The 18910-nt window shown below is 38.3% G+C and overlaps 1 protein-coding gene across 2 annotated transcripts in view; it reads right to left on the bottom strand.

Moving 5' to 3' along the window:
* Nucleotides 1–352: 352 nt before the first annotated feature.
* Nucleotides 353–18910, bottom strand: part of PDZRN4 (PDZ domain containing ring finger 4) — a 352120-nt gene continuing 333562 nt past the window's right edge. For both annotated transcript variants that reach the window (XM_038577323.1, XM_038577324.1), the window contains 4 exons: nucleotides 18167–18229; nucleotides 10867–10968; nucleotides 6279–6395; nucleotides 353–2704 (listed from right to left, as the gene is read on the bottom strand). In XM_038577323.1, coding sequence (XP_038433251.1) covers nucleotides 1175–2704; nucleotides 6279–6395; nucleotides 10867–10968; nucleotides 18167–18229 — 1812 coding nt within the window. In that variant the 3' untranslated portion in view covers nucleotides 353–1174. The remainder of the gene's footprint in view (nucleotides 2705–6278; nucleotides 6396–10866; nucleotides 10969–18166; nucleotides 18230–18910) is intronic.

The following is an 18910-nucleotide window of genomic DNA, read 5'->3' as shown; positions in this document are numbered from 1 at the left end:
AGCAAGACAGGAACAGAGCTCTCGCCAAGTTGCTGAATTTGCCAGGACCTTGATCTTGGACTTCCCAGCCTCCAGAGCCATGAAATAAATTCCTGTTATTTAGGCGATCCAGTCTGGGGTGTTTTGTTATGGCAGCCCAAGCACACTAATACACTTAGTGTCATAAACATTTTCAGACACTTCACTGATCCTCTCTCCGTGTCCCTCCCTAAATTTTTCCTGGCTTTGCCTTTCACAGGTGGCAGGCAAGGGGAGATAAACTCCTACTTATTGGATGTTTAGTTGGCATCTGTTAGATGCTCTACATATATTATCTAATTTAATCCTGGTAAGAATATGTGACACAAAGATCTATGGGAAATATCTCAAGACAATTTTATTGGAAAAAAGTGATAGAAAATGTACATATTTTATAATCCACAATTGGGAGTCTTCTAAATAGTATCCATATGTAACTAATTTTAATCTGGTAACCACAGTAGACAATGAAAATAAAACACTCCTTGATAACTTTTCTTAAGGATAATCAATAATTTATTTTTTTATTGTCACAATTACCACAGTTATCTAGCTAACATGACCAATGTCACTACATACCACAGGAAGATTGTCCACCTACACTTTACTGAGACAAAGACAACGGCCACTTAGGTGCTAAATGTACAATGGGATGTTAAAAAGAGGTGGTTTTTATGTATAAGACAAGATGTGGCACAGGATTTATTAACAGGGTTGATTTAATACGGATTATGCCAAGAAGCAAGCATAGAAATGTTTTGGCATTGAGTTGTTCTCAAAGTAGAAAATAAGTAAACTAGAGAAATCCGGATCTTACCTTACATTAGGTACATTAAAATAGGAAATTAATCGGCTCCTCAGTATTTTTTGTTCAAGTTTTTTGTTTTCTTTCCTTTTTGTTTTTGTTTTTTAATATATATATATATATAAATGAGTAATAGGAATATATCACAAGTCAAAGAAAGATCTCGGCCAAAAAAGAAGGTACCGGTATATGAAAAACAAATGGAAAATTACCAGGTATTTTTGCTTACAAAAAATTTAAACTATAAAGAGTCGCAAAATATATATAAAAACGCCACATTGAACGAGGCAATCATACTCTACCCAAACTGGTAGCACCCTCCTAAAAATCCGTTGCGTCCCATTCATTCGGTCATACGGTGGTGACTGACAAAAAGGCATTATGAACTCGTGTGCCATCCGGAGACTTGGCCCCGTGGGTCATCAGTTCTTGGATTGTCATCCAGTTGTCCAAGATTTTCTTGTTTCTTTTTTTCATCATCTTCTTGTGGCTCAGTTCAAGGATGCTGAGCTCCTTCTTGCCCTCGCTGCCACTCTGGGGACTCTCCTTGAGACACTCCAAGCGGCTCCGCATCATGAACTCCCGGCGCCGACGCTGCTCTTTGGCCCGAACCAGGTGCTGCTTCCTCTCCTCTCTGCTCCAGTAGCGGCCCATCTTCATCTCGCTCATGGTGTCGTCGTCCGTGGTCATGCCACTGCGCTCCTCCTTGATCTTTAAGGCACGTTCCCGCAGAATCCGGTCTCGCACTGGCCTCTTGGTTATGTACCGCGTCCCGTCGCTGCGGATTTTCACCTTCCATTCCATCTTGGGCTCCGAGCCCTTCTGGGGCTCCTTGCACATACTCACGAGGCTCAGCTGACTCTGGGCATACTCGACGGCAGATTTCTGCTGAATCAACTGCATGTAGCTTTGATAATGCCGGGCATGCGCTGGGATGTTTGCACACCTGTAGGAGGAGCTGTGATAAGGAGACAGGTAAGGGATGCGCTGCTCACCGCTGGGCCTGTCCTGGTCGGAAAGCCTGCTGCAGCTCTCGGACGCCTTCTCCTTGGCCTCCACGCTGCTGCAGCCTTGTTCTGCCGTGTTGGCTCTGCTGGAGGTCGACTCTTTGCTGCTGGCTCCCGAAGAAGGCCGACTGGCCCCTGCTGTGCTTCTCAGGTTTTTCTTATTGGTGAGGTTGATCACCCGTGGAAGGGAACTGTCGGGGGACCGGTCCACGGTGAGCGGGGTGCTTCTGCAGCTCTCCGCCGTGTTGTAAGCACTGGAACTGTCCTTGTCCGACTTTTCTGGGTGTTCGAGGATGTCATCTAGTTTTCCCCTCGGCACATCCACGCTGGTGTTGTAATTCCGGAATCCTCCGTCGTGCAAGGCCCAGATGTCTCCGTACTGGTCTGTCACTTTCTGGAGCCTGTGAGCCTGCATGATATTTTGGCACTCGAGCTCAATGCTGCGCAGTTCTTCGTTAAGCAGCTGGAGCTCGTGCTCCACGCCCATCCCTTGGTGGCATTCTATTGTGCTGCTCGAGTAATACAGGTCATACTCTCCATGGTTTCGAATCTTGCACTTGAGCTCCAGGAGCTGTCGGAACCTTTCACACTCTTCCTCTGTGTGGCCCACGCAGTCGGAGTCCATGTAGTCGCCAGACACCAAGCTCTCATTGCACTGAAGTTCCACGCTTCCTAGGGTGTCCTGGCTCTGCCCCAGCCCTCTCGTGCTCTTCAAGGATGCGCCCTTGGGATCCTCAGCTGCGTTCTCCTGCTCCGAGCTCTCATCATTCCGCAGGCTTTCATCTGTGCGCCCCACCCCACTGTCCTTCTCATGGTTGTTGGAGGAGGATGTGGCCGTGTCCGTGGTGCCTTCCTCTTCTTCCTGTTTTTTGGGCTGAGGAAATAAAGTTGAGAGATCAAAGAAAATCGTTTATTCTGAAAAAAAAAAAAAAAAAAAAAAAAAAACCACCGACTGTTGCAGAACTTGCATGAAAAAAACGGTTGCTTGCTTGGCAAAAGGTGCGGTTCCCAGAAAGCTGTTCCAGGGTTAGTCTCCTTAACAATTTTAGAAATACAGGCAGTCAGCTCAAGGCAGCTTGTTAGGAATGGAAATCAAGAAAACCAAAGCTGCTTAGATACCTGATTTGGGGATAAATAAAGTGGGACACATTCAATTGAATGATTCTTACCTGAAGGTTCTCTCTTACTTGGGGAATTGGCATGAAGGTGTGTAAATGAGGTGACTTTTTGAGTCCCTGAGGTGGTAACATGCAAAAGGATGAGTGAGACAGGTGATCTAAGTGGTCTTCTGCAGTATGGAGGCCTGGAGTTCTGAAGCCATGTCACCTGATTAGGATGATTTCTTTTCCTGAACTCTAAGTTCAGAAGAAACTTTGCTGAGCTAGTAACACCCTGGTAATGATAAGCCAAACAGCACAGTATTTCAGGAATAGGCTAGTCCTAGAGACTCAGTCCTTCTTTCTAGCAACAAGGAACTTGAATCTCAGATGGATTCAGCTTATTAGTGACACAGAGAGAGGTAGAAAAGGAGTGCCATCCTGCAGAGTTGGGATCTCTTCTGTGTCCAAGATGTCACATTCCTGCCTGGATGTGTCCTGACCTCAGTGCATCTCCAAATCACATCACTCAGAAGCAACAATGTCATCTTAGGACTCGTTTGGGTTACTTAAAAATATTTTTCTACTGTCAGCCCATAATTTCCTTCACAGGTGAATTTTATTCTACTCGGAGTAAAGTGACAGTCCTCATGAAAATCAGAGTGGCACTGACTGCCAGACATGAACATAATGTCAAAAAATATAGTTTTGATGTATTTGTGAATATACACTCATATGTAAACCTTATTCCTTGGTAGCATTTGGCTTCCATGCAAAACAATTCACTGTTGTTGTACTAAGAGGATGTATATATAGTTTTTTTCTCTGTGAATAAAGTTTTTTTTCCCTCCATCACTTATCCTAAACTAGTCTACATGGCAGTTTCTACATTGTACGTCCTTTATGTGTAAGTTTACTCCCCACTATATATATTTTCCTCTAGCAGGTGTAATTATACAATTAAATATAATTAAGCCTGTTAGTGTTTAAAAAAAGGACAGAACGCATGAGAAAAAACATCCTAAAACAGATTTGAAAGAGTCTCTTAAGAAAATTGTTTTATTTTCTTCCACAGAAGCATAACAAAATGTAACATAAACTGTAGAGGAGAGAAGATGACCATGTATAGTGTTATTTTAGGATTCCCGGTCTTTTCCTAAAATAGTTCTCCTCATTTGTTGAAAATATACTGAGATTTTCAATGTCCTATTGAAAAAGAACAATTTTATAAACAAGTACTTGTAAGTAACAGTGGAGCACGTGGTCCATCAGTGTATTCCTTTCTATAAGCTGACAATAGTGTCCAACGTGGTGACATTGACATGTGCCATAAAACCCCCAGAGGATGCTATGGATATTGGACATCTGATTAATAATACCACATTATTTATATTTTTTCATATCTTTAATGAGCTTAAAAATACAAGAAGGCTAGTTTTTTTTTTTAATCTTATTTTTACGTGGCATGCCAAGGATACAGACAAATTATGCTATGGGAGATGTTCCACAGTGTGTCAACAGCAGTCCTAAGATCAAGAATGTTACGTAAAGTGAAACTTTAGCGTGTATATGTATTTTTGTTTTGAGGCACGGATATAGATTTTTTTTAATCGAATTTTTTTCTTTAGTCACCGGTTTATGAGCAAATGTGAAAATATAAAGGCTTTTCCATTCTCAAACCTAGAATTCCTAGTTTCTAATGTATTGCCATTCTGTCATTTATCATTTCCCTATGGAATTATTACAGTGACAGGCAATGCTTCTACCAAGACATTTCTAATGTAGTATTATTGTTTATAAGGGCAAAGGACTTTTAAAGGTTTCTGTAATTCTTATCATTTTTCAGTCTCATGGTGAAGAAAAATTTCCACACAATGAGAATCTGACCTCAGGGACATCTAGTGTTACCTCAAAAGAACTAGCATTTGTATTACCTCTGATGAGTAGGCAGGATTTGACACCATATCACTTCACCTGGACAGGATTTCTCCCTTCTTGCTTTATTCCAACATCCTCCTGTCAATTCTGTATCAGGTCACATTTTGTATCTAAGAGAGGAAAAAGCCTCGAGCAAGGACTTTCTTGCTTTTAACCAGCAGCTGCCACCAAAAAATATCTTTATTTGTGGCCAGCGTTGAAGTCATACATAAAAATTTCAATCTGTCCTACCTATATTGAAAAGCAATCACCACAGTAGCAGCATCACTCTTGAGCATGAACTACTGTTTGTGAAGTGGCCAATGAGGATCCATGCTCAGCACAGAGTACAGCGCACTCAACTATGGTGACACCGGAGTCTGCAATATAACGATTTATTTAATATACGGGCATGTGCCCATACACACACATACATCTCTGTTATGGAATGCTAGCATGTCAATATATTCCATCATTCAGCTTGGTAAAGTGATAGGATGTTTGTGCTTCACATCCCTAAGCCTAACTGTCCAGCTGTCCAGGGTTTTTTAAAAACTATCTTTCAGGATGTGTTAAGAATTACTGTTGGCAATAGGGTGATAATTAAACAAATCAATAAACTGACAGCAGAAGTGTTAACAAAATTATATCAGGCAGATGAATGACATGAATTCAACATAAAAAAAAAATCTAGGATAGATTGATCCCATTTTTATCCCATAGGAACAATAACAGTCACAAAAGAATCCCAAGATTTCAGTTTGCCACAAGCCCCTCTGGAATCTTTCATGAGCGGCGAATTAATTAAGAGCTGAAACTTTGCTCATTTTCATTTGTATGCTCAGGATCAAGTGTGGTACTTGGGACATATTAGGAGCTCAGCATTTTTGGTTGAATGATGATGTGACCCTAAGGCAAGATGATATCAATGATCTCAAATAGAGCTTACTCCTGTTGAGGAGTACAGAGGTAGAACCAAGATTCCAAAAACATAAATAAGATTGATGGCTTACCTCATGTCATCGTCATCTTACAGTTGCCTAAATATTCAAATAGACACATGAATATTTTAAATTATAAAATTAATGTTGGGGAGAGGCGTTATCTCATGAGATATAGTTTGTCTCCAGCTGGCATATTGAAAAGCAATGCGTATTTTCGCTATTCAATTTCTGAATTAAGTTGAACATTTGAATACTACTGTACTCTGTCAACAATGATCCCAAAGCTTTTCAAACTAGAAAGATTTTAATAGAAAAAATTGTATTTATTCCCTGGGCTTCATTTGAGATGCCCATCTGCTCTAAAAAAATTACTATTACAGAGATGTTTGATCAAACTCTTTGATTTTGTTTTTTACTCCATTTATGGTTATATATTCAGAAAAGAAACTAGCAACATTTCAAATGATGTAGTTCAAATCGTTGGCCCTACCTGCTCCACCTCATTGGCAGTGCACTGCATTGCTTCATTATGCTGTTCTTCCAGCATCTCCAAGTTTAACTCCTCTAAGAATTCATTCCTTTCATCTTCCAACCAGCCTTCATCCAGCTGCAAAAGAATACATTAGTACATTATATTAGGTTAGTGGGAACTCATGCTAAAATAGGGTAAACTTAAATGGCAATGCCTGACCAGTTCCTTTTATCATAATGATTCTCTTCAGAATACCAGCCTCTCACAAGTTCACCTCTCAGAAGGAAGAGAAGGTGATTAAAAAAAAAAATTGGACTCCTATGCCTTTTATCCTTTCCTGAAACACAGCTACAGATTTTCTCTCATAACCAAGTAGATCTCACAGCATAGAACATTACCATCTTTCAAAATGTATTAAAAGCATATTGCATAATCCACAGCTGTCATGCTCATTACCTCCAACAGTCCCTGTGTTAAAGAACTTCAATGGTACTAATAGGGCCATGAGACAATTGGGCTTTTTCCTTTCACAACAATCCCCAATGAGACCAATGAGTGTTCCCCACCCCTTTCACACACTGATGCTACCCCTCATCCTGCTTTTTTATTTTTAGGCAGATGGCTTCCCAAGTTAACAAGATGGCTGCTTGCCACAAATACAGACTTTTATTTTATCTGGGGGGAAGAAAAGAAAAAATCTAAGTTATTCTTTTCACAAAAAAAGGTGATGCTGTGCCATGTCTACTTTGATTAATTTTTCAGGCCCAATTGCAATATATATATATATAGAGAGATATATCTATATCTATATCTATATCTATATCTATATCTATATCTATCTATATCTATATAATCTATCTATCTATCCATCCATACAGCTATCTATCTATCCATCCATCCATCCATCCCTGAGACATTGAATTTAAGGGGGAGTGGAGCGGTGTGGAACATGCAGGGTTTTGTTTGTGAGCTCAGGATGCAAGTATTCTGGTGGGGGACTCTTACACAAATTAAACTGAATAAATCCTTCTGGCTCCTCAATACAAAGTGAAGAAGGAAATCTTGCTAATATGATGAGTGTTGACAGTCAATACAGATAATTTGCCTCAAAGTGGATTTCTGGAGCTGGATTACATAAATTAGCTGTCTATACTGATTAAATTAACTGAATTATTGTCCATGCTCTGTTTTACTCTCTGTTAAAAGAAACAGCAGCTTTCTAATGAGCCAAAATTGACAATACAGTTGACCCCTGAACAACAGGGGTTTGAACTGCGTTGGTCCACTTATATGCGGATTTTTTATATATATATAAATACAGTACAGTACTCTATTTTCTCTTCCTTCTACTTAATAACATTTTCTTTTCTCTAGCTTACTATGTCTTAAAAGTAGCATATAATACATGTAACATAAAATAAGTGTTAATCGAGTAGTAAGGCTTCCAACCAGCAGTTGGCTATTAGTAGTTAAGTTTTTGGGGAGTCAGAAGCTACATGCAGATTTTTGATTGGGTGGGGGTGTTGGCTCTCCTAAACACTACATTGCTCAAGGGTCAGCCAGAGTTTGAGGTATTTTCACCACTCAACAATTGCAAAGTAAGCTCTTAAATCTTAAAGGTAACTGAAACTGTAAAACTTGAAACAGAATAAACTCTGAAAAGACACTAGGTTGCAGCAGAAAAGGCATTAGCATATATGTATCATATTCATTAATATGAAGGCAGTTGTAGGTTTCTTGATATTTATTAAAGGCTACATTGAACTTACATTACTTCAAATCTGACTGAGGCCAAAAGTGTAGACAGATTTATTCATCCTCATTTATCTTAATGTAGCCTGAATAACTTGACCAAGTTCTACCTCGCTGACTTTGATATGCAGATGAACTATGAAAATTAGGCTGACTAAAAATTCAAGTTCAATTTATAATTGTCTAAGTTTTACATTCTGTAATCCTTTTTAAGTTTCACAAAGCTGCAAACTCCAGACTCCAAAAGAAATTACGGAGAGCGAGGAGTGTTTCCTTTTTCTAAGCACACCACAGCGTTTTTCTTTAATCAGGTCAAAACAAAATATTTGCTTGCACTGATGTTGTGGATGATGGCACAGTCTTCTGAAATTTAAATGAAGGGGTGGGAAAGATAAGGAGAACAAACAGTGGGAATTAATGATTCCCTATAACTCTTTTCTTATTAGGTAACCCCACACAGATCCTTGAGTCGCCATCTGTAGGCAGTGTACATCTCCTTTGACCAGACTTCGGTCTAGGCTGGAGGTACACCCCGCACGGTGAGGGAAGAGAGCTTCTTGCTCACTGCCTTTCCCTTTCCACCTAACTGTATTCATGGCAGTTTGAGTTCTAGGCTATACCATGGACAGACTTCTCCCTTGAGCTGAGCTGCAGGAAAGGAGGACTCTCTGAAACAGGGATCTGTCGGCACAGTATGGGACAGATGTGGCATTTCAGAGAACGGAACCTGCATTGTCTCAGAAGAAGTGTTTACAAGTTCTCACGTGAGCCCTCTCTGCCCCAATGTCCCAAGGGGAAATAGGACAGAATAGCAATATCTTTAATGGTCTGAGGAAGAAAATGGGCAGAAAATGAAAGAAAGTTGACAGGGAATGAGAGAAATGAGTTATTTAAAAATATTGCACAGATGTACAATACCGCCCCCAGCAAATCTGTAGATCATTTCCAAGAATGTACAGGGTATTTGAAATACTAAAAAAGAAAAAAAAAAAAGAAAGAGGCTAGAAAAAAGCACACAAGAAACTTCCACATTTTCACAGAATAAGATTCATTTGTAAAAAATGCAATATTTTTTAATGTATAAGCTACATTGAAATTGATGAAAATTGTAGGTGATACAAAGGAGAGAGGGTTTATTTTATTTTTATAAATTTATTTTTTATTGGTGTTCAACTTGCCAACATATAGAATAACACCCAGTGCTCATCCCGTCAAGTGCCCACCTCAGTGCCCGTCACCCAGAGGAGAGAGGGTTAAAATTTTTTTTTCTTGCCATTTTATAGCATATACTCCTTACATTACAATTTAAAAATATGAGGTTAAGATGCATTTTCTTTCTGTCTTTCTTTTTCTAGGAATCTGATTTTCTAAAGGCAAATAGTTCTCTTTCAGTGGCATGAGGCTTCTTTAGGAGCAAGGAGCTAAAGCATTTCTTGATTTTGTGGTATCCTGTGGTGAGATGACCACCTTTTCTCAACTGTGGAAAGGAAGTCTTGTTTGGAAACTCATCCTCCAACATCAATTCTACTAGGTCAGGAGTGTAGTCAGATATCTGAAAATGCCACCAGGTCTACCAAGCATATGTATTCTATCAACGATTAACAGGATCTAGTCTTATGTCATTAATGTCTATTCTTTGCACAGTCCATTATGGCCATACTATGGCATAGTTTAAGGAAATGCTTTAATTCTAATTAATGAGGTTCCCTAGAAGTTCTGTGGAAAGGGCAGGGAAACCACATTATAACATCAAAATATCTTTTCTATAACAGAGACAACCACTGTGCTCTCTTCACATGAATTTCACTAACATGTGTTTAGCTCCTTTATTCTGTTCTTTTTCAAGAAAGTGGGATCCATGGGACTAACTGGTTTGCAAAATTTCCAGATAATTAGTGAAATTTTATACGTACTTTATATTTTTAAGGTCATTCCTAAATAGGCAGTCCAGCCAGTCGTGCAGGCTCCCTTTCCCAGTCCTGAGACCTCAGGTGTGTAACTTTATTCTGCCTTGGGCTATAGCAGGCTTTATGGGAACCATTTAGAATGGTCAAGGGCATAAAGGGAATATATGCGGAAAGGGTGATCTTTTATAACCACTATATTCAAGTCAGGACTTGGTCTGACACTGAAATACACTTACTCAATGTAATTTATAGATAGTATGCAGTTACTGAGTTTGAAAAATATCAGATCAATAACCTGGGAGACAAATGGTGATATAACCAACTTCACTCAAACTGCTGACAGATGGATAGAACGGTGACAGTGTGCTGTCCTTTCTGCATTGTGGTGGGGTGTAAAAAGGATATAAAAAGAAGGACCAATAGCACTTTTCTTCCACCATTCCCTCTCCTTTACTGGACAGGTGTTTTTGTCCCTCTAAACCTGGAAAAAATTCCTTTACTATACATGGAACTACACCATGCTATCAGCTACTTTATTCGATAAGGTTACTCTAAAAAGATTTAAGTCGATAGCAGGATATGCTAATTTTTCTCTCATTAGAAATTCTTTCAAGATACCTTAATATGCCAATTAAGAATTTTTAGACAGAAACCTAAAGGAAGCCTCTATACAGGATTAAAAATCATATAAAGTCAACCATTTTTCATTTATTAATTCACTCGAATAACTGGCAAGTGGAAGGAGAGAATAATGGTTCCATCCTGTGTGCTTTTTTTCCTTCTTTTTCCAAAAAGATAAGGTTGATATGGCTGGTAAGTTAGGAAAGATGACTCTTAATTATGTTTTGCATACTTGGCTGCACAATTACCCATGGTACTGATTTGATAGAGGATAGCAAATAATGGACAGAAAGTTCAGTCTCAAGATTTTTGATCTCTGCTCTGACCTGAATCTCTGGCCTTGCTACGAGCAGCACGATTCTCTTGCACTCATCGCTAGACAGCAATGCCACTGCTTCTTCTCGATTCTGGACATCTTCCCCATTTATCTAGAAAACAAATGAAAGTGGCACATTAGTTTCCATTTCCACAATGCTGCACACAATAAATGGCAAATATCAGCTCATTTATGGTGAATGTATGGACAATGAAGCTCACACAATGGGCTCATCTTCAGCCCCTCAGTGGTAAGTGCCTTCACTCAATTACGCGCTTACTGTAAGAGCCATATCGATCCCTGAAGGATGGCGGGCATCAGAGGAAGCAGTTATGTTCATAAATGTCCAACCTGCGCCCTGGCAACATACATCTAGCAACACAATTAACCAGCCCCTGACAGGTGACGTTCATCTTTCTCCGCTCAGAGTAATGGAAGTGTCACTCTGAGATAATAGTGCTGGGGGAAGCGGACCTGGCAATCCCACAACTGAAATCCGTCATCCTGCATGCCTGCTACGAGCCAATTAGAGAGCTACAGTATTATCTCTCACCAGGCAATGCTCCCAGGCCACCGCTGATTGCATTTTCATTTAATCATCTCATATTTGTGTGGGTCTGACTCAGTTGTCCCAATCACTCTCAGGATAGCTTTCAGTGCTTAACTAATCAAACAAAGGACGGTTCATCAGTAACCTCCTTATCAATACTCCAGTTCTTTCTAAGATTTATCCATTTCTTCAAACAACAAAACTAATGAAATATCTTAAGGCTCATCTCTTAACTGTACTTAATTAAAAAAAATAACATAGAGTAAGACTGGCTTTTTGCAAAAAACCCACGCTCGAATAAACTTTTGATTAAAAGACTACGATAGAATTCAAAATGTACCTTTTTCCCTTTTTCTAAATTCTACAGACAGAGCAAATGAAGTTTCTGAAGTTTGTATTTTAAGCTACATTTTCATGTTCAAATGTATTTAGCTCTGAGTTTACTGAACTTCTTTCTTTGGGTATTTTATATTTATTTTATTTTTATTGATTGCTCAATTCCACGGAGACAATGAGAGTTTTGATCATAGCACATATTCAAAATATGCAGAGAGAAATTTCAATTGAAGACATCACGTAATTATATCTAAAATAAGTATCAATTATTTCAACAGATTAAATAGAAAATGTGGCTGTACTGACCAATTTTTCAATGTAGTCTGCATAAAGTGGACTACTGAGATTTTATTTTTTTGGATCTTTGGGATTCTAGTTGACATATGGGGGAAGATACAATTATTGAAACAAGAAGATATAATTATTGAAACAAGCCCAGGAATCTCAACCTTGGACCACAACAAATAATCCTGATTCCTAGATTCTTATCATACATATGGAACACAAAGAAAGCAGACAACACATAATAGTCAAGGGGGGGAATCATACAACCATATATTGTATTTTCTTACTCTGATCAAATGAATATCACCTTTGTTTTTCACCTGTCTATGTACAGGAAATTCAGCTTTTACAAGCTTCAAGTGCATTTCCTTTTTTGGCAACTCACAATAAAATTCATCAAATTAGAAAACAGAAGCTATTATTCCAAAATGGGAACTAATGATTGGGAAGGGTATTTTGTGGTTTTTCATAAATATACATCTGAAAAGCTATTTCTGTACCGAATCCAAGGCTTTTTCTCAAATAAAGATAAATTGGCAGTGGTGGATTCCACTACACCTCCCCCATCCCCAACGAAGTGTAGTTTGAAAATAATGACTTGAAAATGTTTACTTTCTTTGAGCTTTAGGGGTTTATGTCCATTTCATAGTAATTCTTAATAGTATATCTGCGATGCATCTATTTGTCTATTCATTACGGATCTAATCGTTCATCCTCCCTCCACTACTGGTGCGTTGGATCCTAGGGAGATTAAGTTGGATGCTCTCAGACAGCTTCTCTTCACCTTTTCTGTGTGAAATCTAACGCTCACTGCTTTTTTTCACTCAAGTATATACATCTAAATTCTTCATTTAAATTTCACTTACCATTAACATAAATACTTTTCATTCATGTTTATTTAATGTTACTATTAGGTTTCCTATATTAAAGTGCAGATAATAGTACCTTTCTCAAGAGTATTGTTGTAAGGGTTAAATTAGTTATTACATGTCTAGGGTTTGTATGTTTGTTTTTAGATTTTATTTATTCATTTGAGAGAGAGAGTGATCAAGAGAGCACTGAGCAGGAAGCCTGATGCAGCCTCAATCCCAGGATTCTGGGACCATGACCTGAGCCAAAGGCAGACACTTAACCAACTGAGACACCCAGGCACCCCAGTATATGTCTAGGGTTTAAACAAGTGCCCGACATCCAGGAAGTGCTCTAGATTGGCACATAGTACTCTTTTTTTTTTTTTTAGATTTTTATTTATTTATTCATGAGAAACACAGAGAGAGAGAGAGAGAGAGAGAGAGAGAGAGAGGCAGAGACACAGGCAGAGGGAAAAGCAGGCTCCATGCAGGGAACCCGACATGGGACTTGATCCCGGGTCCCCAGGATCACACCCTGGGCTGAAGGTAGTGCTAAACCGCTGAGCCACACGGGCTGCCTGGAACGTAGTATTCTTGATATTTTTGTTGTTGTTAGCATTATTATTATTATTATTACTGCTACTACTGCTATCATTATTTATTCTATTCTAATCTAAATATCTAAATTTATTCTATTTTAATCCTCAGTAAAGATTAGGTTCTTTTAAATAAGGTAAATTTATTAAAATTCATGCACAACAATTAAATCCATAGTAGTAAACATGGTTCCACTTGAAAAGACATCTATCTTATATGTATTTTTAACTCTTAGAGAACCATCAAGAAACAATGTGGTGTATTTGATCTGCAGTGCCATTACAGTTGGTATTCGTCTCTTTCCTCTGGGAACTCTGCATGACCAGAGCTACGGTCTCCAGTCCTGGCATTACGTCCTTGCCCTGGAAGGATAGAGCCTATGTTGGAGAAACACACTTCCATTCAGAATCCTATGTGGAATGAGATGAATTCACCATAGAAATCTGGTGGTGAAATGCAATCTATTGGTTCTTTTTCGAAAGAAAGACCATTTTAGCCAACTGGTTGGTGGATCCTATTGAACTCAGGATATTTGTTTGATACCCAAAGTGATATTGGGACAAGAAATGCAGCTGTGAGTTTCAGCAAAGAATGAAAAGGCTTGAGGAATAGAATAAGATAGCGCTTTCAACCTTCATTTGCTCTTGTTCCTGAAGGATGGCTCATAGCTACAGGATTGCTTGTGGGATTGCTGTGCCTGAAAATACCAGGCAGGCAGAAAGGTGAAGGATCCACAATCACAGGGAGGAGACAAATGAGAGAGTGCATCACCACGGTGTAAGGAAGACTTTTGTTTTAAGAAGAGAGAGGGAAAAAGAACCAGGAGAAAGGCAACATGTAACTTTGTTGTAAATGAGGGAACACTATGCTAGAGAATATGTCTTGTCTCATTTTCTGAGTGTGACCCTATGTAAATTTTGATTTTGAAGCAGAGATTGCCTTGGCATAGAAAAGATTGGTGGCATTACAAAGATAAATCAGCCAAATTTCATTTTTGGCCCAATCTCCTCGATGTGCATATGAGTATGTATATATGTGTGTGTGCACACATGTGTGCAGAACGCTAAAAGCCTAGAAATGGTTTAATATAGCTTCTTTTTTTTTTTTTGCTTGAATGTACCGCTTTTTAGATTTCTTATGTTAATGTACCAGAGGTGGGTGGGTAACTAAAATTCTTGGCATCTAACCACCTATGCAATTTATTTGAAAACCCAGGAATCCAAGGCAAAAGAGGCACAATCTATTTTAAGTGTGCTCATATTTTAGTGTGGAGGGAAGGTGAATAATGTACAGAGATACAGAAGTAGAAAGAAATGGGAGGAAAACAGTTATCCAAAGGGAGGAAAATAAAAGTGTGGGAACAAATGTTGGGGACAAGTTTATGTGTAGGGCAGGGAAAGAGAGAGAGAGCTCATTAGGTGCTTGAGTTTTTGCAGGGTTTTGTCACGGAGTAATCCTTAGGAACATGACTGACTTTTCTGGCCAACATGAGATTAGGCTGCTGACATGGAAGACTATATGCTTACTAATCCCAAGGAGGAAGTAAGAATTTAGCCCTCTGATCATGTATGTGGTCTTTAATTCTTCCTCCGTGAGGCTCAGAAATACCTTTCTTCATTCAGCTTTGCAATTTTGTGAGAACTTCCCCATATTAATTCCTGAGGACACATCTGATACCACAAGCTTGTAGCAAATGGCACAGCACATAGAACTGTTGAGCACTTGAAGAGAAAAAACACACGCGAGTTAGAATATGTTCTCATGAATTGGTTATGGTTTTTCTTCTACAGTCTCTACCTTGGGCCAATCTCATGTATTTGTGTGTGGGTGGTATCACTGGGGGACTTCGTCTAACAGACCCTCGATGTACTACTTTTAGAAAATTTTAGCTACACAATGAGGACAAGACCATGGAAGTACTCTACTTAGGTCATCATGAACAGGAAATTAAAACCACAATTGCTCTAAAGAGATTCATTTAAATAAAAGCCAGCCAGGAAACTCTAAGGATAAGAAGTAAATCCTCTCTTTCTCCCTCTCTCATCTCCCTGAGACAGGAGTCATTAATTGTTCATTACAGGGTATCCCATAATCTCCTCATCAGCCATATGGGAGCTATTTGTCTAGGGCTACAATTTTGTCACAGTTTTATTTAATATAATTTCACCATCACCCTTAAGACTCTTTGTTTCCTGTGTGTCCAAATAGATTTGAATTCTAGGCTTTTTAATGTGACATGTATTTGTTCATTAAGTGTGACATATTTGTCATTGAATATAAAGTAATCAGACGGACAACGGCATTTTGTCAATCCTGCTGTTGTTTCTTCAATGAACCAACTCCATTAAGGAATGCCTTATTATCCTGAAAATATTTTATCTGAAAACTTTATCTGCCTCCAATATAGCCAAGAATAAGGAAGTGTCAAAACATACCGTATGCATATATGAAAATACATATACTTTATTTCTATCTACCTCTACTCATAGAATTAATAGATGTAATTTTAATAACCAGCTAGATATTTGTATATCTAGCTTATGGGAAAGTGGTTAGCTGGAAGTTAGGAAGGGAGCCAGTGAGGTTGCAGTAGAAGGTGTCAAATGTGGAGAGTAGATGGTGAGAGAAAGAAGTAGCAGCTGGAATCAGCAAGAGAAAAGGACAAAAAATAGACGCAGCACATCAGAAAATATGGCCAACTATGGTGATTTCATATTGGGAACGCAAAATCTTCCAGACCTTTTTTAACCATTGAGTATTTTATTGTATTATAGGATTGTGTAATGATTGCTGGGCACAACATGACCTTGAGCATCAAAAGAAGGTTACAGTCTTTTCAATTGAGTATATTCAACTGTAGATGTTAACAAAGTGAACACATTTATAACTGTTTCCAAATCAAAATAATAATAATAATAATAATAAAATATACTTGAAGCTTTCATTATCTGGATGATACACAAAAATGGTACCCTTATTTTTTAATGAGGCTTTATCAGTAAATCTTTACTACAGATTTTATTCATCTCTCATTCTCTCCTCTGAATATCTTTATTTCATTCATTCATTTATTCATGTGTAATTGAGAAAAATATTGAAAATATGGTAGCAAACACGACTACACTCTGGTTTCCTGACTCACTTTCCTTTTCCTTGTTAGAGCCAATGGCATATTGGGAAAGTGTTTTACTACAGGTCACCACTTAAGGAGCTATAGAAATAGAATTTATACATTCCTGAAGTTTTCTAAAAATTAGTAGGGCCATGAGTGACCACTAATTCATACTTTTATTATTTCCTAATCGGAGTCTTAGAGGGTCCTGATGAAAAAGGTGTTCTGTTGCATCTCGTTTGAGAAGAGAAAGGGTATGAAGAAGTAGTGTGAATCAAGAGTGGTACATTGAAGAAAGGAAGAGTAACAGAAAGTGGGGGCAGGAGAAGGTTGTGGTATGTACCCCAGGCAGTGTGGGCACACCTTCCTCATGACAATGTCACACCACATCATCATCTGTGTACGCAGCTGTCTTCCTGTTGTCACAGGGAGTGCCCAAATGCTGAGGTAGCATCTAACAATTTTCGAAGCCCCAGTTCTAGACAGAGTGTTGAATCCATTGATGCTGAACACAAAGCAACATTCATCAGGCTTTCACATCAAGTAAGGAGAAATGGGAACCGTAGGTCTGTCACTAAGGCTAAAAGTTCTGCAAAGTGTTTTAATAGTTGATAATTTCCTTAATTCGTCTTCTGAGTCACCTTCCCTGCTTTTTTTTTTTTTTTTTTTTTTTTTACCTTCCCTGCTTTGTAGTTGTGATCTGCACTGACACTCAATCCTGAGGGCCTCTGATCTTATTTTGGATTAATCTAGATACAGAAGCTGGGGAGCTATGTGTCTGTCTGCAGGATTCTGTATGGGAAAAGACTTGGAGGGGATAGAGAGGGTTGAGGTGGGTGTAGGACAGGAACTTTGGCATTCAAGGTCATTCCTAATCTGGCCTGGAATTCTTTCCAGCTCCACACCCCCCTTATATTCTGCTCATCATCTTGCTTACTAACATGCAATGTAGTCAGGGTCTGCCTTTTCATATTTCCATGTGGAAAAGAAAGCATTTTCCTCCACCTGTCCCTAGCAACTCACCTGTAAATAAATAAGATTTCTTCAGACTTCTAGACTTTCAGATGGTAATGGAATGTAGGAATCCATGCTTACCTAATTTATTCTGGAAAAGGCAGCAGTAACCGCTGCTGCTGCTAGTAATACTAGAAGTTAATGTTTGTTACTTACCATGTAGTGTGCTAAGCCTATCACAGGCATAATCACATTTAACCTTTACAACAATAGTTTTATTACTGTTTTTTTTAAGATGAGGAAACAGGCTTACTATAAGAGGTTAAATAATGTGCCAGAGTAAGTGGTGGAGCTGGAAGCTGAAGCTGAGTTATCCAAGTCCAGAGATGATGCCTTAATCACTAATTATTAGCCAATAATTCTTAATGAATAATACCATTCTTATTTACACTTTTTTAAATTTATTTTTTTACTTACTCTTTTTTTAAATGATTGCTTTTTGTTTTGAGGATGTTACTGTCTAGAAAAGACAAATTCTTTTCTTTAACATCTTATAAAAAACTAAATAAAATTAAAACTATTGAACAAATGGTAGGAAACTAAAGGAAACGACCATTCCACATACTTGTAAAATCCGATCCCCTTCTCGAATTCGACCATCTTTGGCAGCAATGCTATTTGGATCTACCTGTAATGGAGAAAGCACACATCTTCAACATCTTCAACTGGATATGCAATATTCCCCCCAGGAACTTAAAAATATGGCTTAAAAAATATTTTTTGTAAAATATATTTTTAGTAACCTAGTTCAAAATTCTCTAGTATGTTATAGAATGCATGCCAAATTTTTCTCTCAAAAATCACTGATTCTAAAAATATAAGTGGACTATTTAAAAATTAATAATAATAAAATTAAAGAGAACTAAAGCAGAAGTTAATTTGAAAGCCTTTTTTTCTCTCTCCCTCCCTTTTTACCTTTCTCTTTTCTCCTCCTTCTCCTCCTTCTTCTTCCTCTTTTTTTTTTTTTTTTTTTTAAATATCCATTCACTCATTTCTGTATCCAAACTGTCAGACATGGTCCTCAGCTGACACATGATCTTCAGTAGATCTTAATTCTAGGATTCTCTAGACCCAGGAAATTTGCTTTCTACTAGAGTGATCTTTAAACCCTGGTTTAGCTGTTTTAGAAAAGCTGATAACTATGCTGTACGTTCATATTTATTAAGCAAATTTCTGTCTCATGAGCAGATTACTTTATAAAGAGGTTTATAACCGATGTTGCTCAAAAAATAAAAAATCTTATCCAAGTAGATTATTATTAGGCTCTACTTTACATTACATGGTGGTCTATTAACTATAAGTTATTTTA

The sequence above is a fragment of the Canis lupus genome, chromosome 27 (assembly GCF_011100685.1).
Source record: "Canis lupus familiaris isolate Mischka breed German Shepherd chromosome 27, alternate assembly UU_Cfam_GSD_1.0, whole genome shotgun sequence".
Taxonomy (NCBI): Eukaryota; Metazoa; Chordata; class Mammalia; order Carnivora; family Canidae; genus Canis; species Canis lupus.
This window is presented reverse-complemented; position numbering and strand designations above follow the sequence as displayed.